Source organism: Rhyacophila brunnea, unplaced genomic scaffold (assembly GCF_057557595.1).
Source record: "Rhyacophila brunnea isolate RB1 unplaced genomic scaffold, BYU_Rbru_1.0 scaffold_20, whole genome shotgun sequence".
NCBI lineage: Eukaryota > Metazoa > Arthropoda > Insecta > Trichoptera > Rhyacophilidae > Rhyacophila > Rhyacophila brunnea.
Window position 1 is genome coordinate 28600634 of NW_028232860.1, and position 22473 is coordinate 28623106.

Below are 22473 nucleotides of genomic sequence, written 5' to 3' on the forward strand. Positions count from 1 at the left end.
GAATTCAATCAGCCACAAATTTTTTATATTCAACGACTAACTATAAACATTTTTTTTATTTATTAATTACGTTTTAAACATTTTATTTCTCCACTTGATGTTTCTAATTGATTACTAATATTGAACATACATAATTTTGAAAACACTTCTGAGAAAAATAAATATATTATAACCAATAGAAAAAATCTTTTTGAAAAAAGTAAGACCCCGCAGGATCGAACCTGCATCTCTCGGATATAGCGCCCGTGCACATATACCACTAAGCTAAAGGCGTCATACTTAATTGCGACAATTTTAAGTAATGGCTTTTAATACTCTCTGAAGCGTTATCCAAAGTGAGCTACTATTGGCGATCGGCTATTATATTTTAAATCAAAGTAGGTATTACTTTAATTACTCACGTAAAAAAGATTTCTTCTATTGGTTATAATATATTTTCTCAGAAGTGTTTTAAAAATTATTATGTATGTTCAATAATAATTATAATGTTATATTCTTAAATCTTGTGAATTATTCGTTGAATAAAAAAAATAGTTAAGTAATGATTACTAATATTATGTTTGCAAAAAGAAAATATTAAATTTGCAATCCTAAATCTGCTTTACGGTTTTATGTGATTAACTCATAATGGCGAAATATAGGGGTTACTGTTTTCGAAACTAATAACCTTAATAAATTGTAATTCATTGAAAGTTTCATATTTCCGTCTCTGGATGTCTCTAATATTACTATAATATTCGCCAATTAAATTATTCACTGGCTGAAAATACCGTATCATTTTACAGTATATACGTCATTACGTTTCCATGTATTTAGTACAAAATTATGTACTTTATTCCAATTGATACTATTAAACAGCCAAATAAAGTTAAATGATTCTAACCTCTAATAAAACACATGTCAACTACTGTTGCTCAAATATTCCTTTTCTATCATAACTTATTTAAAATAAAATTGATCAATTTGAAGTTAATTTAAGGTGAGTACTTCATGTTTTAACAGCATTGTTTGACAGTGGGTAGAATAAGTAGAAGTGATTAAGAAATTTTACAAGAAACATATGTTTTAACAAAACAGAATTATAAATATTTTATTCGTTGTCATATATTTTTTTTATTACCACACTACATATAGAAAGTGAATTTAATAAAACCATAAAACAACATTTTTTATATAAAATAAACTCTGAACCAATCATAAAAAATAAAATTTAAAAATGTTTAAGTATTTTAGTGTCATTGTATCGACAATATTATATAAAATAATATAATTCAATGTCTTCAAATGGGTATTAGACGATTCGGCGCTGGGACAACTGGGCGCCATGCAATTGAATGAAATTCGAAAATTAATAGACGTTTGTGAATTATAGGTACTTTAAAAATATATATTTAATATTATTATTTATATTGAAATTATTATTATTAATAATTGATGAGAATTTAAATATGCACACGGAAATAATGATTTAATTGTGCATATTTTTATGTTCCCACGAGAAGCGACTTAGTATAACGCATAATAATTCTTAAATCCCCAATAAAAAAAACATTATGTTAAGAGCAAAATGAATTAAAACTACTAACTGGTACCTACATAAATTCGTACAATAATCATCACGAACGTATATTTATTTCATTCGACAGTGCGGCGCCCAATTATCCTGGCGTCCAGTTGTCCCAGTCACCTTTAAATATCCAAAGGATGTAATGTTAAATAATTTTTATAAGAGTTTCTCAATGTATCATTGAGCTCAATTTCAGTTGTACGAGACAAAAGGAATACAATACAATCATTATTAATTCACAACTAAAACAATTGTTTGTAATAAATTGCACAAAAATGAAATCAGCCAATTAACAATGGCAACACTATAGGAATATGAAAATTATATATTGCAATGAAACTAAAATGTATTAAAATATAACATTGGGATTTTAATTAAAGTTACTTAAGTGGAAAAAATATTATTACATCAGGCATTGGAGAATAATAATTTGTAGGTTACATAATATTTCATAAAAAATATAAATTTTGATTTATCAGGTAACGTTAACTCATTGACTTATCTTTAGTCTACATTATTTCCTCTTTATTTATAATAAATCTAATTTATTTATTTATTTCAGAAAATCCTTAGTGATTTTTTATTGTAGGTATCATTAAGTATATAAATAAAGAGAAAATAATACGAAGCAAAGATAGAGTGTAAGGTTAAAGTAACCATGACAATTAAACAAAACAAAAAACAAAAAAAATCTTACCGGGAGGAAGCCGAACTGAAAATTTGCGTTTTGGGGACGGCAAGTATACTTCGAACACCTCTGGATGGAAAAAAAATAAAAAATAATAATAAATAAAACGTGCATAAAATAACAAAATGACAATACCTAGGAAAAACAATTATGAAAAATAAATAGATGCTATTATGACATAACTAGAGGAAATTTGATAAATAAAAAAAATAAATATAAGAAAATTAAAGCAAGTAGGTAATCTACAGCTAGTAAATTGTTTTTACAATAATAACAATGTGCATTATTGATACTTTATCTAAAATCAATAATTCATACTAAAATAAAATTGTATAAGTAGGTGCTCTATTTAGGTAATATTAATTTTATATTACATTGATAAAAGTAAATACTTACTAAAATAATACCCTGGAAATTTTTGTAAGTCATTAGGTACATGATATTATTGTTTAAAAACATTGTTGGACAAATAAGTCCCAATATACGAGGGTGGGTCAATAATTCCTTAGAAAAAAGCATTAAAACAGTTTTTATTTTTGTATTTTTTTTTTATTTCTCAACATAATCTCCTTGGAGCTCAATACACTTGGTTAGACGTTTCTCAATTTTTTTTAAACCGTCAGAAAAATAAGTTTTCGGAAGGTCCTCAAAATAAGCATTTGTCAGATCGATGACTTCTTCATTTGAAAAAAAACGTTGTCCACTTAGCCATTTTTTTAAGTTTGGGAAAAGTAAAAAGTCACTGGGGGCTAAATCTGGCGAATACGGTGGGTGGTCGACCAATTCGAACTTCAATTCTTCAATTTTAGCCATTGATCGTAAACATGTGTGAACACGGGCATTGTCCTGATGAAAGAGGATTTTTTTCCTGTTTAAATGAGGCCGTTTTTCTTCAATTTTGTTTTTTAGCTGGTCCAATAAAGATGCATAATAATCCCCTGTTATTGTTTTTCCTTTTTCCAAATAGTCAACGAAAATAATTTCACGTGCATCCCAAAATACAGTAGCCATAACCTTACCAGCTGATTTTACGGTTTTCGCCTTCTTTGGACATGGTTTGCCTTCGCAATCCACTGCTTTGACTGTTCTTTCGTCTCGGGAGTATAGTGGTGTATCCATGTTTCGAAAATCTACAGTCACAAAGCGACGAAAAAATTCATCCGAATTGCGTTGCATGAGCGACAACAGGGCTTTAGAGGCCACCACCCTATTGCGTTTATTGTTGACTGTGAGCAAACGCGGCACCCATCTTGCAGAAATATTTTTCATGCCCAATTTGTCATGTAAAATAGAAATGACGCTACCTTTTGAGATCCCTGTAACCTCAATTATCTCACTCAACTTTAATCTTCGGTCACTTAACACCATATCGTGGATTTTATTGATCATTTCTGGTGTAGTCACCTCTACAGGACGTCCTGAGCGTGGTTCATCCTTTGTTGATGTACGACCACGTTTAAATTCATCTAACCAGTTATAAATAGTTGCAAGTGAAGGAGCAGATATGCCGTGAACTAAATCCAACTCATTTTTTATTTCCTTTGCTGTTAACCCTTTTATATTAAAATGTTTAATAACAGCTCTAAACTCAATTTTCTCCATTTTCCATTTTTCCATTTTCCACAAGCAATTTTTTTTTTTAAATGTACGAGAAACACACAACAACCCGACCAATCTGATTGAAACTTCGCAGCATACTGAATCGGTAGTGCCGCTGCATGAAAACAAACCGCTTACAGTACTAGTCGCGCCACCTGTCGGCTTTTCTAAGGACTTATTGACCCACCCTCGTACTTATCATTATATATTTATTACTAATATAAATACTATCGTAGTAGATTTTCGAGGCGTTTCCACCGTGTGTCTTTCTTCCTTCTTTACTCGACGTTTCGGGCTCATTACAGAAGCCATTATCAAGAGATTATATGTTTTATGATGAAAATGTAGTGTAGGTATATGAATGTAAACGTTGCTCTAAGAATGTCAAAATGAATCCGATTAGCTAAAGAGCAAACGTTGCTCAGAGTAATGTGTCAATCTTTACGACCAGAGATACCGGCTTGAATATTGGATTTTGCTGATAGTGCTGGAAGCCATGACGTTTTCAACCGAAATCCATCGTCCCTATTAATATTTTCATGGTTTCTATGGATTTCATTTTTTAAGGTTTAATGGCCTCTGCAACGAGCCTGAAACGTCGAGTAAAGAAGGAAGAAGGACACACGGGGGAAATCCAAAAATCCACTACGATAAAAAACAACCGTGAAAGCCTCAAACAATATAAATACTATTACAAAAATTAGAAACAATATTAAAACTATAAATAAAAATATGTAAATATACCCAACGACTTATTAATCAATAATAATAAAAAAAATATTATTTATAATTATTAATTGAAGTATTTCTTAATTTTGTATCATGCTACGTTACGTTTTATAACGATTAGTGCCGTAGAATGTTAATAAATGTTAGTAACTACATACTAAGGGTTAAATGAAAAGATGTATGTAAACGATAATAATGTATATAACTAACTGTGAACCCTATGCATAGTGATGATAGTTTAGCATAATAATAAATAAAACATGGCAACGTCGCTTTCGGCGATCAAGTGCTAACATTAAAAATTTCAATTTTCCGTTTTTTTTTTTTAAATTGACATACAATGCAACAAGTATTGTAATTGCACATGATTTAATAAATTTGAATGGCTGACTTATCATTTTTTGCTAATTTAATATAAAATTCATACATCGCGGATACGGAATCCTTAGAATTTTCACAACACTACTTGAAGTATTGCAACACTGAGTCAGTCGACTCGTATGTACAATGATATTTCAAAATAGCTAACATTTATGATTTTTAAATTCTGCTAGTCTTTCGTGTTTGTGTAGATAATTAGTACTCAATAAAACATTTAACTGATTTCTGTTTACGATATGACGTATTTGTTTGATATTATCATTTTTGTTGTGCGCCGTGTCTATGGAATGTCATGGAACTAAAACTAACTCCATATTATTACTATAAAACGAACTTTTCACCATTTCTGTCCTTCACTAGACCAACTTTACAACTGAGTAGAAAATGAGAGCAATGACGCCAATGACAGTTGAGTTTATCACGGCTGGACATACAAGTATTATGCTGTCTCGCTCGCGCGCATTTAATGTCAATAGTATTGTAAGTCTACCAACAGTACCAACTAGCGAGTCACGGAAATGATCTCATCGCATGCATTCGAACTTTAAACAAGTTTCTTGGAACAAGTTTATTGGGTCACATGTACTGAGTATGGGTAGTAGCATGCCGAGACTTGAGTACACAAACTGGTGACAGTATTTCTAACTCACCTCTAATATACATAAAATATTACATAAAGTATACAGGATTACTCACGTTTTGCTGTCAAATATAGCCCGAATTCTTAATTTTAGACTTTACATGGCACGTACCGCCTTAGACCTTTTATTTATACGTCACGTGACCTCTTAAGGCGAGAGATTTATCTCAAATATTATTGATTCCGCAGAACTGGATTTGTACTAAATTGAGGGTAGACAAGCTATTGACATTTCCACGCTTCCGCTTGATATATCGAGCAGGCCAATACTATGCTTCTGACACTTAGAGCGAATGCCTTTATTTGTGTGTTATCCCTTATATGTTATGTCTGTCGGACAGACAAATGAAAACAGGGCCGGACATGTGGGGGACCAAATAAAAATAATTACAAGATAAAAAGAACTTTTAATATACAACCTTTTTAAATTATCTGTTGAATCATATAAACTTGACTTGCCTAGCTTAAACGATCAAAAAAAATTGTTTTGATAGAAATAATACTGAAATGTCATATTGATTTCCATAGTAACGCACGTATATATTAATAATTTAGTTGCTAGGACCCCAGACCCCAGAGTGGATTGGATTACGGATTTCTTCCGAAATTACTTTTCATACAAAACATAATTGACTGAAAGTGAATTCAATTCTACTTAATGATGGCTAAAAGTATTTAAAAAATGCATTGGCATCGTGTTCTGATATATTCCAAAAGTTTCAAATGTCTAGCTAGTCGGGAAGTTAGTTAAAAATCGATTGCAAGATTTGGACCGGACAAAGAACCACCGGACAAATAAGAATACGAGCTAAGAAAAACGTTGTAATGGTAATATGGCCGTTAACTGCATCTTCAAGGATCCATTTGTAACCATTGTTTTTTTGAACATACATAACATGAAAACACCTCAGACGTATACCCACTAGAAAAAAATATATAAAAAAAAAAATACGAAACTCAACGGGATTTGAACCCGTATAACCATTGGTGTCTCGCCAATCTGTGCATTAACCTATTATGATACGAGCCTTCTATCTAATGACGACAATTAAAACTGGTAGGTAATACATGAAATGCTTATCAAATTGCGTTATTGTTGACTATCGATTTTTGTATATTAAATAAAGGAATATTATTTACCTTAATTGCATATTCTAAATACTACTCTAAAATATGACCGGAATGGCGTAATCGGCAGCGTACGCGCACAATCTCGTCCGCAGTTTAAATTTTGTAAATTATTCGTTAAAAAAAGTTTATACATAATTATGACTACCTACTCTTCAGGTGATGATAGTAATAAAAAGGTTTGGTCTTCTTTTGGGCACTCATCCTTAAATTAGTAACCTAATGTGCAAAGAGCCTACTGCACGACGGTATGAGGAAGCTACATTTAAGTTTTAAGCGCTGGGATTCACATCTTAATTGTCTATCATTTATGCACCATGCCGTGATCACCAGACGGATCAAGTGATAAAATAAAGTCACGCGGTTTTCTCGTGGTTAATTTGAAAATGATTTTCACGTAAGCTCGTTAAAGAATTAAAAATATAAATAGTTGATAATAATGCTTCCTCTTCAAAATCTCAATGAAGTTATATTATATTAGGACTGTATTTATCAGTAGCGAAGGGTGGAAGTAGGCTGTTAAGATCCGCCATAAATAGTGCACATTAAACTTTGTTAGCCATGTGTATTTGTTTTTATTGAACTATGACTACAATTTACAGATGGTATTGGTTAGTTTTAAAAAATCAATTAAGCCCTGTTTAAACCAAAACATGATAGTTTTGGTATATTTTGGGCGATGCGACAAAACTGTGCATACTTTTTCATTAATACTAATTTGTTTTCGTTGGATTAAGAATACATAGATAATAATATGTCATATTGTTGGTTCAGTTTTTTTAAATTCATTAAACCCTGCCTAAACCAAACTATAATAGATAAAAATATTATTCTATCTATAAAATATTCAATGTTATATATGATTTAATTGCGTATTTTTAAATATTTTATAGATAGACGACAATTTTTGACTATTACCTTTTCTGGCTTGGCTTAGGCAGGGTTTAATTGAATTTTAAAAACTAACCAACACTATCTGCAGGCTATTAGTTCAATGGAAACAAATACGTATGGCTGACAAAGTTTAGTGTGCACTATTTATGGCGGATCTTAACACAATGCTTACGGGCCCTTTTAATTAATTTTGTAATTCACGTGTTAATTTGCATTTGAAAAGTAATTAGCAAAAACACAATTTTGTGCGGCCCGTAAGCTATGGGTTAACAGCCTACCTCCACCCTTCGCCACTGGTATTTATAGATATTAATCGTTAAATTTACACGTCCATGAATACCAACCATATGAATTGATATACCTAGTCACTTTATTACCTATTAGCTTGTGGTAAATATTTAGTTGTTGTGAATAGATGGCTATTATGCTCCTATTGGCGACCCTGAACGGATGTGTTGTCGGTAAAATTGGCAATGTTCCCGGAAAATAAAAGAGGCTTTTTTATCAACGTAACGGCCTGTCCTCCTTCCATTTTTCTGACAGCCCCTGGTAGATGCTGTGTGCTTTTGATTTTATCTCCTCTCGCGGAGATAAACTTTTGCCCCCAGTTAGAAAATCCGATAGTACGTACGCCTTTATGTGTATACTTTGTAATTAAAGCGCAAAAACTATTTGTCAGTGGACGCGAGGGGAAAATAAAAACGTATCAAACAATCTCGGTACCTACTACCCACCAGACACGTCAAAGAAAACCTTCTCAAGCAGACAGATTCTACGTATACCAAAGTAAATTTTAAATAATTACAAGATAAAAAGAACTTTTTATATAACACGTTTTTAAATTTTCTGTTGAATCATATAAACTTGACAATACTATGTATTGATAAAAACTTTTTATTGTACTTGATACTGAATAAATATTAAAGAATACAGATATGTCATTTTGACATTACATATTTATTTACATAGTAACGCACGTATATATTAATAATTTAGTTGCTAGGACCCACTTAGCAAACAATAATAGTGAGTAGTAAATATTACTTTTAATGATTTTTTTTCCGAAACATACAAAACAGAATTAACTGAAAATGAATTATTCAATTCTGCTTAAATATGGCCAAAAGTATTAAAAGAATGCATTATCGTCGTGTTCTGATATATTCTAAAAGTTTCAAATGTCTAGTAGTCTGGAAACTAGCTAAAAATCTTGGACAAACAATAAAAAAATTGTACCGGAAAAACAAGAATAAGAGCTAATAAAAACGTGTTAATAAAAAGATTACTACGATGAACGGTTATATTACAAATCAACTGTAGAAAGCAAAAAGGACGTAAACCTCAGTTATTTTAAAATAAGTTTTATTGCAAATAACGTTCTACACGACTAAGTACCTACACGTTCTGTCCAAATGATATTATAAGCTGCAAATGACGATTCATTACTTAAATTTAGCTAGCATTTTTTTTTTTTAAAAAAGAAAGAAGCGACGTGGAAAAACGACTTTTGGTTTTGTATTTAATTAAGGCAATAATTAGTAAATTATTTTTTTTATTCAACGTAATTCACAAGATTTAAGAATGTAACATTCTAATTATTGAACATGCATAATTTTGAAAACACTTCGATCGATTCGATCCTGCTGGGTGTCGTACTTTTTTTAAAAAAGATTTTTTCTATTGGTTATAGTATTTTTTGTCAGAAATATTTAAAAAAAAATATGTATGTTCAATAATTAATATCAGATAACATATAAAAACCAAAATATTAATTATCATGCACTTCAACTTCAAGGTTATGTCTATTTTACAACGTTTTTCTAACTCGTATTCTTATTTGTCCGGTGGTTCTTTGTCTGGTAAAAATCTTGCAATCAATTTTTAACTAACTTCCCGACTAGCTAGACATTAATTGAAACTTTTAGAATACATGAGAACACGATGCCAAAGAATTTTTAATACTTTTAGCCATCTTTAAGTAGAATTGCATTCATTTTTAGTTAATTCTGTTATGTATGAAAAGTTATTTCGATACCATTATTGGTTGCAAGCGGTCTGGGGTCCTATCAACTAAATTATTAATATATACGTGCGTTACTATGGAAATCAATATGACATGTCAAGTACATTTTTTTTGATCGTTTAAGCTAGTCAAGTCAAGTTTATATGATTCAACGGAAAATTTAAAAACGTTTTATATAAAAAGTTCTTTTTTATCTTGTAATTATTGTATTTTAACTTTGACCGAAATTCATAACAAAAACGTTTTTGTGCCTCCTGTAAAATTTGATTTGTGTGGATTACTCCATTTTGCCTTTCCACAGTCAAAATGATAATATAAATTATATATTAAATTACTCGTAAATGGAATTCCACCAGGTAAATTCTGACTCAATTAATAAAATGATTATATTAGCTACCTCCACACCATTTCATACCTCAGATTTATTTTTAATAAGCTTTAAACGCAGCAACATTATTCAACACAATTTTAGGTGTACTCAGTCAATTCCTTAAATGACTAAATTAATAGATACTGAATAGAGTCCAGACCCTGAAAGTTGAATTTGTTATGAATTTATGATACTCTTTCATTAATTAATATAACTTACATTAAAAAATGTTGAATGGAAAAAGTGTTCGACTTGTACAATTAAAACATACATAATTCCATTTTCAAAAAAACCTGACACAGTAACCACTGGATTCGCGCCAGTGTGCTTTTCTAATTAAGCTACGGGGATCCTACTTAATTATGACACTTTTTAACTATCAGTTCTTACATGAGATACTTATCAAATTACGTTAATAATGTTGGCTATCGGTTTTATTTGTATTAAATCTTATTTAGATATGGTTCCAATATGGAAGCTCGATTTGACTTAAAATAAAAAATATTTATCTTAATGTTTTCAGACAAACATAATTAATACAATACACCCTCCACCACCCGCCGTGTCTGTTGAAACTGTAATTATCAAAAAAAAAACTCAAATTGCAAGCTTCGTATTTTCCCGTTTGTTACCTCTGGTAGGTAGAGATATCGCCTTAAGAAAATTCATGATTGGTACGAATGCAGTGAACTGAACTGTTCCGGATAGCAGATGAGACTGCAATGATTGTGATGGCATAAGAAGAAGAATATACTGCATAAAGGAAGTAAATATTGACAACAACTGAGAAAACATTATAGGTAATATATTGTTAAAACGTAAAGTCCACGCCTGCTAAGTGAAAAGTTTTCCAAAAAGCTGTTTTCTTCCGTTAATAATGATGTTTACAATTTAAATTGTGTGCTTTCACAATCGCACCTTTAAAACTTTTAAAATTGTTTTCGTTTTTTTTCAACTTTACAAATAAAAGCAAATTGAAAGCCACGAAATAAAAGCGTGGGAGGCAATACTAAACGTACTTTTCGGGAAATAACAATACTGTGGAACGACCTCGATAATATTCTTTCTTGAATTTTTTTTCAGAATAACCGAATTGTTTTTATTGCGTATTTACGTATTATATAAAATTAACTGAAACGATTTTTTTAATATATACATCTACATCGGTAGCGAAGGGTGGAGGTAGGCTGTTGAGATTTGATATAAATAGTGCAGACTAAACTTTATCACTCATACTTATTTATTTCATTGTACTAAGAATACAATTTGCAGATGCAGTGACGTCCCTAGACAAAATGCCGCCCCTAGGCAGCGCCAAAATGCCGCTCCATTTTTATTCAGTATTTTTTTATCATCCTTTTATGACACCAATATCTAAGAAATGTGTTGTATACAAACATTACTAACAAAATATAATACCACTAAATCTAATTTAAATGTCATCTATACTTCAATAGACAGTATTGCCAGTCCACGGTTTCAGATTTATTTAAAAATACAACTGACAACTTTCAAAGCCCGCGAGTGACCGGCAAAAATATTTGGATAAATTAATTAGGTAAGTATATGCCTACCTATAATTCAAATATAATTCGCAAATCTGCACGTGTCATTACAGGTCATCAAGGACGTGACGTCCAAGGACAACGGAAGTAAACGAGACATCGCGAATCCGACGAAAAAAAAATACAGTCCTGTTAAACCTTCTATGTTGATTAATACATTTTATTTCCAAGCAGTGAGCTGAATTTTTTAATGGAAAGATATTTCCGTTATTACTAAGTTTGGGTACCTATTTCTATATATACCGAATGATTCTCATCGATTTGCCGCCCTTCAAGTGACTGCTACCCCCACGGGACGTCACTGTGCAGATGGTGGTAAGTTTTTCAAATTCAATTAAGCCCTACCTAAACCAAATCATAATTGTTTCGTTATGCTATGGCAATCCCATAAAAAAGTGCACACGTTTTCAGTCATACTTATTTGTTTTAATTGAATTAAGAATACATATACAGATGGTGTTAATTGTTTTTTTTAATTCATTAAGCCCTGCCTAAACCAAAAGATAATTGATAAAAAATATTCTTCTATCTATAAAATACCTAAAATTATGTAAGATTTAATGGCATAATTTTTTACTATTATCTATTATGGCTTGATTTTCGCAGGGTTTGATTGGATTTTAAAAACTAACCAACACAATCTATAAATTGTAGCCTTAATTCAATGAAAAAAGTACGTATGACTGACAAAGTTTAGTGTGCACTATTTATATCGGATCTTAACATCCTACCTCCACCCTTCTCCACTGGTAGTGTGTTGCGCAAACAGTCGTGTCCGGAAATGAATACGTATGCAGTTGGTAGTATCGCACTTCACCGTGAGCTGTTGCATCGGACTAGCATTGAGATTAAATTCACGTCTAAATAAAATACTAAAAAATTCTTATAAAAACCACCAATACAAGTGATAGACAGAAGAAAATATGTTAATATCTTAAATTTATTAGAAATACAATCATAATGTATAATATGTTTAATCAAGTCGTACCTATGAAATATTTGATAATAATGACAGCCATATTGTGATATTATGATAATGATAATAAAATGAATTTCCCGACTCGTTTTCTTCTGGGTATGCTATCAATGCAATCCCTGTCTACCCGAAGAGTGATTGCTCTTTTAAAGCATTTCTTTTTACTTCTTTGTGGGTTCATTTACAATCCGTATATACTGACAAATATTAATTTTCATGTTCCCACCAATATCACTCGTAGCTCCACGGTCTTCAAGATACCTCGTCGCAGGACAGATGTTATGTTTCATGATGCTGTGTATCGTGTAATTAGCTTATTTGATGGCACCATAAAGGTTAATTTGTTTTTTATTAACTATATAATTTTTGTGGACGTATTAAATAGGTTAAATTTATAATTGTATATATTATCGTGTTTCTTCAATATTTACACTTTCTTCTTACATTTCTACTTTCTTGTTATATTAGTTGTTATTTGTAATTAAAATATTTTTATATATTTGTATTTATTAAGTATTATGGCGCATTGGCCAATCGCTGTAATGTCGTAATACTCTTTTTCTAAATAAATAAATAAAATAAATATTCAAACTAATGTTCTTATTGAATCTAATAAAATTGCAACAATACTATCTGCAGTGCTCCACGAATAACGCATATTTTTTAAAATCTCAATTCCATGCTGCCATCTCTTTTCGATACGACAGCTCACGATGAACTGTGGTACAGCAAAGTTCAATACGTACAATTTAAGTATAACCGCGTTTATTTAAGTAGCGAAGCTTTACTGAGGCAAGGTGATGTCTACTGGAAAATTAATTCATAAGTGCCGTATATCGCACACCTTGGATACACCTTAAGTTTGTGGAATGAGTGATCTCAGTTCAAAGGAGTGACATATTATTGCTTATTACTTTGTCGTGTCATGGAGCCAAATAACTGATATTAAATTTGAGAAATAATTTCGAATCCTTCTAGAGAATTCATATTAAAACTTATTTAATTTACATAGGAGGCCCAACGAAAAACAGATTTTATTCCACATACATAATTTTTAAATAAGTTTAGTTAGTAATTTAGGGAAATACAGTACTGTAACAAACTTTATGAAATATTTATTTTTATTAAAACAATTTTTCATAATATTAAATTACGAAAGTTATATTATTACTTACATTATTTTCTTAAGTTTTTGTAAATTATTAATGATACAATACTGTCTAGGTTTTCTAATTTGAAGAAAACTATACTTATATCCAGAATATTTAATAAATTTATAGTAGGTCTTAGACGCCAGATAACTGTGGTGTTTGGTTTTTGATTTAAAATCAAATCAAATGACAAATTTAATTTAGTTTACTTATTATCTGGAAGCGTTATTGAAGAAAATGATTATCTTGTAATGATTAGTAAATTAAAATAAAATGTTAGAGAATTTCTATGTATTTATAAAAATGTGTGCTTCATTAAATATATATATATAACAGTGGCCATAGTGTTGTTTTTTAATAATACTAATAAACTCATATAATACTACCATGTATAATACACAATATATTTACAATACTTGTGTATCTATTCTATACACAAGGCTGCTATCAGCCGCTATCAAGGTACCTAGTTTATCGTATTTATGTATTGAGGATACAAACCTCTACTCTGTGGAGGCCCATATGATCCTATTCGGATCGGACATGGTCGGAAAGAGGTATTATCTATAATTGTTACAATAGGTAGTTGTAATTGTGACACTAAGTGTAAGTTTGAATAACACCTCTCTTGGCTGTGTTCACTTTCAGAGCGAGATTTGTTTTGACAGTTTAGACGGCTAACTTACTGTGACAATTATTACAAAAACCCCAATACATAAATATGATAAAATACTCTCGATAGCCGGCGATAGCAGCCTTGTATATATGTGTCGCTGCATTTCAAAATCAGCCAAGTCCACATTTAGGTATTTTTGACTTTTTTGTGAATTGCTGAAGAACTACTGCTTTCTAACATTTTTCTGCATTATCAAAATATGGAATTTATTAATTTTAAATATTTTATACTCGAAATAATATAAACTTTCACCCTCGTGACTGAGTATTTGAGAAAACAAAAAGCTATTTTTCTCCTATTCATCTATTATGGACTTGGCTGATTTTGAAATCCAGCGACACATATAATAGATGCGCTGATGTGTAAAATAATATGCGATATTTACAATATGTACCTATCTGATCTGTAGTAAAAAAACAAATGGATTCGGCGAATGGATAACAACCATCATACATTCCCCGTGAACAACATATGATGATAATAAAATCTTCACTCTAAAGAGGTCTCTGAGGATGCTCTCATATTTGGTCTTGGGCTATCACTTATCACCGTGTATTTTTCTGCCATTTTTTCTCGATGTTTCAGGCTCGTAACAATAAACTTGAATACATTATCTCTTGAGAACGAGTTCTGTGATATGCCCCAATGTCGAGGAAGGTATAAAAACATACAGTGATAAGTGGCAATTTATATTTTTACTTTATGTGATATAACTCAGTGGCGAAGACTCCATACTAGGCGATTATTTAAATCCTACCTTCTTAAAAAAATATTTTTCTTATTTTATATTGACATATCAAATAATAATGTAATCACATACCAAATAATATATTAAATATGCCCAACGACATCTATCGTATAATTGTCATATTAATTTTAGGATCTTTTCCCCTATTTCAATAAGCACCATTTATGCCAAGTCTCGAAGGTTTAAAAAAATAGGCGACATCTTGTTTCGCTTCACATATTGTATGGATTATGTTCGCGTGAATCGAAAGTTTTTTTTATATGAAGTTTGTTTCTCATAATTTCAAGACGTCTGCGGCGGCCCATAGAAATCGGTAAGCTATTTAAGGAGCGCTTACATAGTACGTAAGTGCACATTTATTCAAATTAATTAACAAGATAATTTAAAAAAAATAATTTCTATGGGATTCAAGCACATATAAATATTGATTGTTGTTAAAAATATAAAATAATTTATCTCGTGATTTTTGTTTATCAGTTCGTTCATTCATAGACTAAGACAATTTATTCAGTCAGTTTCAGTTGAAATCTGATATTGTACATAAGTCTGTGTTATAAAATATAGAAGTATTTTAAAGTGTCTAGTTTTACGGGTAAATTATACATTGGTACCTTGCGTTTATAAATGTTTAGGAAAATACAGAATTCAAATTAATTGCTTAATTTTATACCATCAGTGAGCTTTCGAAATTTCATCGATTTTTGTGAACCTATTCATCAGTATGTAGTAATGTCGGATTATCTTCTTATTTCCCGTAAATCGTGCTTTCTCCACAGCCTACCTCTTTCCAAAAGTCATCCTTCGCCACTGATAACTAGTATATTAAAAGGAATCCAGTTCTAACATTGACAAAACATAATATCTAGTATCTGAATAGTTTTTGTCACAAAAGAAACCAATGGATAAGGAAGCAGACAAAACTACGCGATGTGATAAAGATTGATAAGCAAATGAAATAGCAAATATTTTGTACATGTTGTTCGACAAGTGGACAACCGTTGGACAAAAATTCCGTCCTATAGTGGTACTCAAGTGGCATTAAATGCCCGAAAATCCACTGGATAGACACGCTCATACATTTCGGTGGAGGTACGTAGCACCAAATAACTATAATAAAGGATGTCTTCATCCAGCAGTAGATCTACCCCCGATGATGATGATGATGTCAATAGTTTTTTTTTTGAGTAATTGTACCTTTTTGCAAAATGACATCCAGTTATGTAATAATTATTGATTATTGAATTATAGAATTGAGATCGCAAAGAGCGCCTTTCTCAAAATGAGACGCCTCCTTAGCAATCGAGATCTTAACCTAAGTCTGAGACTGCGTATGGTACGAGTACGTTGTTATGTTCTCTCAATTCTTTTCTATGATATGGAAGTAACCAAGAGATGTCACGGAGACTTGAAGCTTACGAGATGTGGCTGTATAGAAGCATCCTCAAAATTCCTTGGACTGACCGGGTGACAAATGTTAAAGTTCTCAATCGAATGGGGAAGGACCGAGAATTTCTACGTAGTATCAAAACCAGGAAACTACAGTACCTCGGTCACATTATGAGAGGACAACAATACGGCATTCCCCAACTTGTCATTCAAGGAAAAATCAATGGGAAGCGTAGCAGAGGACGGCGCCGCATTTCGTGGCTTAAGAACCTCCGAGATTGGTACGAGTGCAGCTCCACTGAACTGTTCCGGGTAGCAGACGACAAAGATAAGATCGTCTTGATGGTGGCCGACCTCCGCTAGGGGATGGCACAATAAGAAGAAGATTGATTAAATATACCATTACTCGACGAGCGAAATGTGTAAGTATATACAAATCGTTTTTAGTCCATTTTTTTTTTAAATTTCGAATATATTATTATGATATATACATTTTAGAGACATTTTCAGTTATATAATATTTAATCAACACCTTTGCCTTTGATATATCGTAAACCTACATATTGGAAAATTACATCTGGTCGCAGTGGTATTGTCATATTATATCGTTGTCGCTGATATCGAAAGCCTAATTTTATTGGGAATTATATTATAAATTATTCTATTCTAGCTCGATAGATCTTTTATAATGGCGGCTTCCTTCCAACCCTCTTAAAAAGGGTGGCGTGCCATCTCCAAACATCCTCCTTTGTGGTAAAGTTAATATAATTAAAAAAGCGTTTCTTATTCGATATAATAAAATTATTAAAGAGAATTAAATTGATAACTAAGAGAAGAACATTAATTAGTCTGTAGAATGATTTATTACAAAACTTTATGACAGATGACAACTTCCCGCGGACTTCTTTCGTAGCTAATTATTGTTTAAATAAAGCAACTTGTTAGAAATGAATTATTTCAAACTAATAATTCTTTTGTTTTGTCATTTTATTAAGTTATTTATTTTATATTTTAAACAATACTAAATTAATGATTTTCTAACACTGTACAGTATATACCAGTGGCGAAGGGTGGAGATAGGCTGATAAGATACGACATAAATAGCAGTGGTGAAGACTCCATACTAGGCGATTATTTAAAGCCCTTAAGAAAAATAATTTTTATTTTCATGTTGACGTATTTATATAATCACAAATAATAATATATTCAATATGCCCAAAGACATCTATCGTATAATTGTCATAATTTTACGATCTTTTCCCATATTTCAATAAGCACCATCTATGGCATCTCTCGAAATAGAACACACCGCGTTTCGCTTCACATATTGTATAGGATTATTTTCGCGTGAATCGACGGGTTTTTCAATATGAAGTTTTTTTCTCATTATTTTAAAATGTCTGGCGTTCCGCATACAAATGTACAAGATGCTTCGTTGGCGCTTACGTCGCGAGAGCACATTTATTCAAAATAATTAATAAGAAGAATTTAAAAAATAATTTCTATGGGATTCAATCACATAAATATGTATTGATTGTTGTTAAAAATATAAAATAATTTATCTCGTGATTTTTATTTATTTATTAGTTCACTCATTCAACAATTTAGATATCTGATATTGCACCTACCTAAGTCTGTGTTTTAAATATAGAAGTATTTTAAAATGTCTAGTTTTACGGGTTAAATTATAAATTGTTATGGAACATAATATATATACAACAACGGATATTTTCATAGATGATAGGTAATATATTTTGAGAGTATGTTACGTTTATGAATGTTTAGGAAAATACATAAGTAATTCAAACTAATTGCTTATTTTTATGAACTAATTATAACAAACCAATTAATCTTTTGAAATTTCTTCGTTTTAGCATACCTATTCATCAGTAGTAATATTGGGTTATCTTCTTATTTCCCGCAAATAAATCTGACAAGCATGGCTACTCCTACAGCCTACCTCTTTCAAAAAGTCACCCTTCGCCACTGATAAATAGTGTACACTAAACTTTGTCAGTCATACGTATTTGTTTTCATTGAACTACGATTTTTAGATAGCGTTTGTTAGTTTTTAAATTCAATTGAACCCTGCTCAATCCAAGGCATAGTAGATAATAGTCAAAAAATATCCGTTATTGGCTATCGTTTAGTTTAGGCAGGGCTAATGAATTAAAAAAAAACTAGCTAACACCAGTTGTAATGTGTACCTATTCTTATGTCAACGAAAACAAATAAGTGTGACTGAAAAAGTGTGCATTATTCTTGTCGGCTCGCCCATAGCATACCTAAACTATTAAGTATAGTTTGGTTTAGGCAGCGTTTAACTGAATTTTAAAAACCAACTAACAATATCTGCATATTGAAGCTTAAGTTCAATGAAAACAAATACATGACTGAGAGAGTTTAGTGTGCACTATTTATGTCGGATCTTAACAGCCTACCTCCACCCCTCGCTATTGGTAATAATAATAAATAATAATAATAATCATATGTAAAAATAAAAATAATAATAATAATTCTGCCCTTCCAAGAAAGAAGTCAGTAACTCGCAAAATTTGTGAAAATGAGTTATGAATGCCATCCGTTAGGTAATTTTGAAAGCTATATATTCTGTTCATTTTTAAATTAGTAATATCACTAAAATACCGTTAAAATCCTTAATGAAAAAATAGACATCTAAAATAATACATTTTTTTAGCAAAAAGGCAGTAATTGCACCTATTCAGTGCAGTTACAGCTTATTTATTATTACTTTGTTTGTATTTTAACATCTTACTACCAGTGACGTCCCTAAACAGAATACCGCCCCTAGGCAGCGCCAAAATGCTGACTCATTCTTTATACAGTATTTTTTATAATCCTTTCATCACTCCAATAATATCTAAGAAATATGTTGTATGGATACATTATTAACAAAATATTGACTATCATTATTCGCAAATCTGCTCGTGTTTCTGGTCACCAAGGACGCCGAAGGACAACAGATGTAAACTAGACATCGCAAACCCTAAAAAAATACAGTCCTGTTCAACCTTCTATATCAATTAATACATTTTGTTTCCAACCAATAAGCTGATTTTTTAATGGAAAGATATTTTCGTTTTTATTAAGTTTAGATACTTAGCTATTTCTATATATACCTACCAAATGATTCTCTTCGATTTGCCGCCCTTCGAGTAACTGCCGCCCCCAAGCGACGCTCAATCTGCCTACCCCCACGGGACGTCACTGCTTACTACCACCGTTTTTTGTCATTTATCTCGAAAGTGTGTGAGAGTCAGTTACTCTCTTCTTCCTTAGAAGGGCATAATATTATTAATAATAATTACTTAATAGAAACTCTTGTCAGAAATTGTGTATTGTTTTTTTTTTTTTTTAATTATTAATAACCATGTCCTTGGTTTTTCGTACAAGGCGGTTGTTAGTAATTTTGAACAATCACAAACACCCAGGCTTTGAGAAAAACACGTAAATGTTTTTGTCATGACCGGGAATCGAACCCAGAACTCTCGGGTGGAAGGCCAGCGCCTTACCCACTGCACCACGAGAGCCGCCAATTATGTATTGTTATTATCGATCTATATTCAATTCATTGTCCATATTTATTTTATACTGCGTACAAATTTACCAATAAAAAACACACAAATTCACATAAATAACGTGTTTTTAAAAAAACAAACATTTTTTCACCTGCGATAATTTAAAAAAAAAAACGATTGAAAAAAAATAATTTTCCGTTTTCATTGTAATGGAAGGGTATCCGGGATGAAAAATGCTATTATTCAGCAAGTGATAAATGCCGGGACCGTAAAAATAATTTATTTTCAAAACTTTTTTTTACGGCTGCTTCTAAACCGTTTTTAAATTAGGCAACATAAAGAGAACCACAGACAATGCATAATATAAGTTTGCAATAATTATTGATTTGTATGTATTACATAATATCGTTTATAATTATATTTGAAGAACGGTCGATTTCTTCATGAGAGTCCGATACTTTCACTTCGATGTATTCACAACACACGCCGGCGAGATCTTTACATTGAAGTTGTGATTATATTATTGTCATTATCATTTTAAATTGTCAGTATAAATCTATTGCACTAATAATAATATATTGTGTCATATACTTATACATATTTGATTAACAATCAATTAAAAATATGCTTCTAGTATCTAGGTATGATACTTGGGATTAGGGATTCCAATCCCGGGATTCCGAACTATTTTAGATACCTATGAATCCCGGGATTGGTAAACATAATCCCGAAACTTTCGGGTTTGCTTTTTTTTATTAATTTTTATGGAAAATAAAATAAAAACGAAAATATTTAGAAAAAATACTTTAAATAACATATAACTACATTATAAATAAACTGAGTTTAAATGAAGTTTGATTTATAACCCATGTGTTACCAATTCATCTTATTTTTCACATAGATTAATAAAAATGAGAAAGATTGGAAAAAAACAATGATTTGCACTTTCGTGAAATTAATTTGAGAAATATAATAAATAAATCAAGAAACTTTTAGTTAGACGTTTCTACCAGAAAATGCTATTCTGGAGACCCACTGATCACAGGAGGAATCACCGGATAATAAATAACCATTTTTTGCTGCCTTACGCAATCGTAACAACATCAGAAAAAACTAAAACAACTAACACTTCATGTTAGCTTGTATTTTTATTGTCAACGGAATATGCTATTTTTTTATTTTAATTGAACTTGTTTTTGTATTTGTTATCTTTTCATAAATAAATAGGACTGTTTTACTCTCACATTATTATTTATATTACAATATTATTTACTCCATTACACCTATGTATTTCCAAGATTGAACATACATAATATTAACAATACAAGTCTTAAAAATAGTATAAATTATTTATTTACTAATTTTTGACCGATTTTATCAATGTTTTTTATATATATATAAAAAATTAATATAAACTATCGACAAAATGTCAATCCCGGGACCAATCCCGGGATCTCGGGATCGTCAAATTGTAATCCCAAAATCCCAGGATCAAAAATTTGGCTCGGGATTGGATTCCTACTTGGGATGATAGATTTTAATTTACTTAGTTCAAGCGGGGCAGAATAAAATAATAATTTGTATAGCATTTATAAGGTAGCAATGTATAATAATTATTGTATAAATTCAATACTTTATTTAAATAGATGTCTTTGGTCGATAAATTTCGTGTTTCACTTTAATCTCACAATTTCCCAAATAAGTCACCGAAATATTTCTCCATCGAATGTAAACGTATTTTATTGTTTTCTCAAACAAGCCATTATTCTACGTAATCTGAGCCTCGATACGTTTTTCCTGCAAATAAAATACGTTGTTTAGAAACACAAAAACTTAAATCCCCAGCAAGCCAGGCCACGAGAACGCCGATCTAAAATATCGCCAAGCAAAAGCTCCTTTGTTGAAGTTTATATTTCCGCTAGTTTAAATTTTTTCGGTACATATTCGAAGGCAGACAGAATTTTTATTACTTTTTATTAGCATCTTTTTGTATAATGTATTTTATATTGTTTATATTAAACGAATAAAGTGATGTAACGTAAACATTGGATAAGTTAAAGTTTAAGACGAAGCTTTTTTCACTCAGCTTTTAAATTTAGTATTATAAAAAGAAAACCTGTCAGATTCCGGATTAAAAAGGAGCTATACGATATAAATAATATACAAATATTTATTATAATTAGCTGTAGTATGTTCCTATCTATATATATTAATATTATATGAGTCAAAATGATTTCCCTTTTCTACATCTACATTATTATCATTTTATGTAAGCATGAATATTGGTAGTCAGTTAATTTTTATTTATGTACAATTACACATTAAAGTATCTCAGGTTTTTCAGTAAAAAAAAAATTCTTATATATCTACAAAACCGAAATTTTAGTTTTAGTTTAGCTTTTATTTTCAAAAA

The 22473-nt window shown here is 30.8% G+C and overlaps 1 protein-coding gene across 2 annotated transcripts in view; it reads right to left on the reverse strand.

Annotated features, from left to right (window-relative positions):
* The window catches only part of Calx (sodium/calcium exchanger 3), a 492034-nt gene that overhangs the window by 159796 nt on the left and 309765 nt on the right, over nucleotides 1-22473 (reverse strand). For both annotated transcript variants that reach the window (XM_085948135.1, XM_085948134.1), the window contains exon 3: nucleotides 2265-2324. In XM_085948135.1, coding sequence (XP_085804261.1) covers nucleotides 2265-2324 — 60 coding nt within the window. The remainder of the gene's footprint in view (nucleotides 1-2264; nucleotides 2325-22473) is intronic.